General features: G+C 43.6%; 1 protein-coding gene across 1 annotated transcript; it reads left to right on the top strand.

Moving 5' to 3' along the window:
* Window positions 1–2,062: 2,062 nt before the first annotated feature.
* LOC121856952 (probable CTD kinase subunit alpha homolog) lies at window positions 2,063–2,842 on the top strand. The gene has a single exon (XM_042352743.1). The coding sequence runs from the start codon at window positions 2,063–2,065 to the stop codon at window positions 2,840–2,842; it is 780 nt and encodes a 259-aa protein (XP_042208677.1).
* Window positions 2,843–5,414: the final 2,572 nt, after the last annotated feature.

Genomic DNA, 5,414 nt, shown 5'->3' with positions numbered 1-5,414 from the left:
CTGTGTCCCCTCCTCCCCCCACCACTTTAACCCTTTGAGCACTCACGGTATGGCCGGACGAGCGCTGCGGTCCGTGGTGGGTATGACGGCAACAGGGCCTCATAAAGTGATGGGTGGGTGGGGGTGCAACTGCCTCCCCCCACCCTGATACGACTATAGTCGCCACACAACTGACAGAGGAACATAAGTCCTCGACGTACACGCTCACCACTAAGACCCGAGGCACGGACTGCTTTTACCGTTTCCTCATCTTATAAAATTTTACTGTCAAATTATGATCACTTGGTCAGGATTGGTTCAGTTTCATGAGGTGGACTTAGGATCAGCAGAGTTAGATTTAGTTATGTTCGTTTTTTGAGGTTGTTTTGGTTAGCTTTATAAGGATTAGTTGGTTCAGCTCTTTATAGGTCTAGTTACAGCATAGGTTTGCTTTGTCAGTATTTATTAAATTTGTATCGATTTTGCGTCAGTAAGTTCCATAGAGTGACTGAATCATGAAGTTTGTACCTTAACCAAGCAGGTTAAGGTACATAAGTTTTCCATCTTGCATCTTTTCCTGACTCTCACGCTCTACCTGGACGAATAGATGAATGAATATTAAAAACAAAGAGCACCTGAAGGTTCGCAGAATAACTGGTCCGTAGAACTATAACTATAGGAGTCTATATATTACTGACACAGGGACATGTGTTAATAGGGTCACGTGTGGTGGTGGGTGTTGTCGTTGCCACCTACCATTTTGTGGAGACGCGCGCTCGTCACGTGAGGCTGGCGGCGACACGTTGTAATCTCACCCCCTTGTGTTTGTTCCCACTATGCTCTCATTAAAAGATCATTCATTATCAGCTCCTGGCCGATATACCACATGACATACACCTAAGTGCAGAAAGCCTTAAACCATGAAATTAGCATCGGTGTGGGTAGCCATTGTAGTGTAAGAGAGGTGCCACGCTGGTGTTGGGCACAGCACCCATAATTATGGCGCGCTGTCAGGAGTTGGGCAGTTCGCGCCCGGCCGTCGTCGGTGACGTACGTGATGTGTTGAGCAGTGGGGGGTGGAGTGGAGAAGGGCGGGCTGCCTGTGGTTTGGCCCCGCCCCACTCCACTCTACCATCTACCAACTCACACGATCTCCCCTCCCCCACCACCTCGTTGCCCTCCTCTCTCTTCTTCCATCCGAATAACAATTAGCATCTGTTTCACATCACTTAACAAACGCCAAAAACTACAGTTGGTTTTCATTTGCTAATGAGTTTTGGATGTCTCACAAGCTCGCCAGTGATATAATACAGATACATAGCTTGAGAACGTGACATCTCTAGTACAAGTTGCTAAAGGCCGACAAACCAAACTATTAGAGGACTCGGGTGCACATTATTATGGCCGAGACTGGTTATCATTGTCTCATTAAAAGCTTAAATTATCTTAAAAATCGTCTATTTTCTCTTCTCCAACACAATTTGCAAAAAACTTGGGTTATGGCTTCACTGGTGACGTATAAGTAAATAAGCTTGATGGTGCTGTCGGGCAAAGTTTCAGAGTAAACACCCCCGTTCTCTGCTGGTGAGGGAGGGAGTATCACCTTTACTTATGATATTCTGTTGGCGGGGAGCGGGCTGTCCGACAAGTTTTCCAGCCTTCTATGCCGATTTGGAAACGGGACATATTTTTTTTTAATTTCAGGTATACAACATTTTTTTTTTCTTTTTAGTTTAAAAAAAATTAGTGACAAAGCTTGTAGTACAGTTTGCCTATCCTGAGTAATTCAGTCACATTTTGACACTGAGGGAGGTATCACGTCTCACTGCCATGCACAAAGAAATACATCATAGTACAGTAGTATACACACAGACACACAACTGAATATATTTACTATATACAGACAAACAGGTGTAAGTATTTATTAGATCATCTAAAGAGACTGTGGAGATTATCAAAGCTCGCTTCCTAAACGTCAGGTGGTTCGATTTCCGGGCACTCCCATTTACACTCACCGGTGCACTGACAGATATAGGTATAATTTACCTTCACCAATAGCAACAGAACTAAGACAAACAGGAAAATGTGTACCCTAAGGATTTCAGAGAAATCGGTGCGAGCTCTGCGGGATGCTTGTGAAGACTACGGCGTCAGTGTGTTTGGCTCTAGCACCTTTGAGCTAATTGCCGACCCTACCTGTTTAAGGCTTCTGGGTGACGGGACTTACGGCACTTGCTACTTGGTTGTAGTCTCCAACAGCCAGTGGGTCATCAAGAGCGTCATAGATAAAACCAGTTGTGTTCAAAGTCTAGTGACGGAAATCCAAGCCCTGTCAGCCCTGCAGGGGGTCCCCGATCTTCAGAAGGTAATCGGAATTTGTCCTTGGAGGCTCGCCCTCATTACCGAGTATGCCGGGGAGACCTTGGCCAGGTACTTGGAAACCCACAAATGCACCTTATCCCAGCGCCTCCAGATCGTACGACAGGTCAGCCACATACTGCTAGCGGTGAAGGAGCGAGGATGGGTGCACACTGATGTCAAATCTGACAACATCTGCATCCAAAGCACCGCCATAGGGATTCGTACCACTCTCATTGACTTCGGTCTGGCTACAAAGATCGGAGGATTCATCTCCTTCACTCCGGGAACAGTGGCACCTTCCTACATGGCCCCTGAGGTGGTCAAGAACCGTCCACTGACCTCCCAGGCCGATGTATACAGCGTGGGTCGCCTTTTGCAGTTTCTTGTTAAGGGCAACGTACACCATCTTACCCGTGACGTACAACGATGGATGAGTCACGCCACCAACCCCGATCCTAACCAGCGATACTCTTTGGAAGTTTTGTCGCGGCTTCTGCATTGAAGAAAGATAAGCCCAGACAGGAATGGGACAAAGAGACTGGGTTACTAGTCAGTAAACCCTATAATCTATCGATAAATTTATCTATCCTGATCTTCCACCGAATTCGTACAGCGGTAACACGCTAAACTCTCACCAATATGTCAAGGGTTCGAGCCTCGGCCCAGACACACGTGAGAAGTATGTTGTGACCCTCACCACAGGTTTCCTCCTGTACTAACACTGGATAAACCGCCCAAACGGCTAGTAAGCTGATAAGTGGCGAATATGATAAAAAAATATATATAGAATTTATGAAACTGTCATAGATTATATAAATCTATAACGTTGTATGGTCAAGGAACTGAGAAATTAATTTTCATTGTGGGAGATTTTCTGGACAACACTGGAGGAGAAAAGCAATTGTATGTCTAACTAAATATGAATCTGTTCTACAAACATCAGCAAATTAAAAATGTAGAAAAATATTCCTTGTTGTTACCTTTACAGATAATATATGGATTGCAGTTTTGTACAACATTCTTTGGTTCCTGAAGTGCATTCTGAAACAAAGAAGACCTGTGTGCCGAGACCCGAATGCATACGTTTGTAGAACGCTACTCGATAGTGAAGCGAGTGAGCACTGGCTGTTGCAGCCAAATTATTCAGCCAGCAACAACTGCTATATCTGTTTCCTCAACTTTGCTACATCATTAAGAGCTTTGACATCGCACATGACATCTTTATCTGCCCTTGCGTGTCCAGTGGTCTTTGATTTGTCGCAGTGTTTTTAAACTTTAAAGATACTGCCTGCTGCGATAAGCAATACCACACTGCTACAGTACGTTACCCGAAGTTGTTCTGTCTCAGCTTTGATATTTATCTTCTTGTCTGTAACAGTTTAATACTTTAATGGTACTGTTGATGCAGGCATTCTCAGTAGGAAACATTTTATTGTTTAATGCTCACAACGTGTTTTTCATAACCTTACTTACCCAGCAGTGTACCTTCGATGAAATCTTTAGCTTCTCAGGCGGTTTTCATAGTTCAAGTTCTGTAATTAATTAATTTTTACAAAGGTATTGTAGTGACCTGCCTTCCCTACAGCTCCTCTCCCGTCTTCGCCCAGACAATCAGAGGCGCCGCTCACCTCACACCTCTGATCCTGATCCGGCAGAATCGTATAAATACCCCCCAGCCTCGCCGTGAAGGTCAACAACAGACCCAGAAATTATCTAGAACAGCAAAACAAATATAACCCCCAGACAACATGGATTCCGGAAGAACCGAGGCACAAGCACGGCTATTGCATTAATTTACGAAACAATGGCTAACGCCCTCAGCAATAAAAACCAGTGCAATGTCGTTCTCAGAGATGTATCAAAAGCTTTCGAAAAAGTGTGGCACGAAGGCCTCAAATATAAAATAATTCAACTTGACATGCCTAAAAACAGACAAGCCAAACTCATTATAGACAACTACACCGGACAAACCTTCAACCTACACAGTGGAGTCCCACAGGGCAGCAACATTTCACCTACACTGTACACAATATACACAGCAGACATACCTGACCCAAGACTTAGTCGGACTACATAGCATACACAGACGATATCACACAAATAATACAATATCCGGGGAGATCTAAACAAATAATGGCCATAAGAACAGGAATAGAAATTGAAGCAATTAACAACTAGTAAATGGAAAATCGAAACCAACATCCCAAAACTAAAGATTATATACATTGCTAAAACAAATCCATACCCGATCATTATCAACAATCAACAGTTACCATATGGAGAAAGTGGGAAAACACTGGGACTCAAAATCACCAGAAACGGTATACACCAACACATGAGAGAGAGATTGACGAAAGCCAAACTACAACTAACCAAACTCCGTCGCTTTAGAAAACTAAACACCAAAACACAGCTTCATCTATACGAATCACTCGTCAGACCACACCTTGAATAATCACCAATTCCACTAAACACAATAACTAAAACAAACAAACTCAAGCTACAAGCAGTCCAAAATACAGCACTAAGAAGAGCAGCAAAACAAAGGGCCGCCATACAGTCAAAAAATACGAGACATACACATCGAACATAACATAGACACAATTAACATACAAACACACAAACAAGCAAAAGCGATATGGGACAAACTACACCCAACACAAGACCCTATTTTACAGGAGCTATTACAGGCAAACAACAATATATCACACAGCTGGTGGCCAAGAAGCATCACCATTAACACAATCAGCCCGGAACCATTATACGCGAGAGAATAACATCACTCATATAACCGAAAAGATGGGAACTATCCTGCCAGTTCACACAAGGACTTGAAGGGACCCTCCAAGAAACAACCAACACCTGAGATCCCTCGCTCGAGAATTGCTGTTTGACACCACAACCGCATCCAGCCATATCGCAATAAGAACAGCCCAGTCCCAATCATTGTAAAAATTATCAATAACTTGCAATCAACCAGTGTATTCACTCCCAGTAAATCTTATTTTTTGCACTGTCAATATGTTGAAATGCCCTGTAGTTTGAGCTTCTCCCCACCTAGTTATTATATATCA

This window comes from Homarus americanus, unplaced genomic scaffold (assembly GCF_018991925.1).
Source record: "Homarus americanus isolate GMGI-L3 unplaced genomic scaffold, GMGI_Hamer_2.0 scaffold44060, whole genome shotgun sequence".
Lineage (NCBI taxonomy): Eukaryota > Metazoa > Arthropoda > Malacostraca > Decapoda > Nephropidae > Homarus > Homarus americanus.
Note: the sequence above shows the minus strand (reverse complement) of the source record. Positions and strands in the feature narration are given on the sequence as shown.

Excerpts from the sequence above, each read along its gene's own strand:
- LOC121856952 (XM_042352743.1), top strand. The coding sequence starts at position 2,063 with ATGTGTACCCTAAGGATTTCAGAGAAATCGGTGCGAGCTCTGCGGGAT.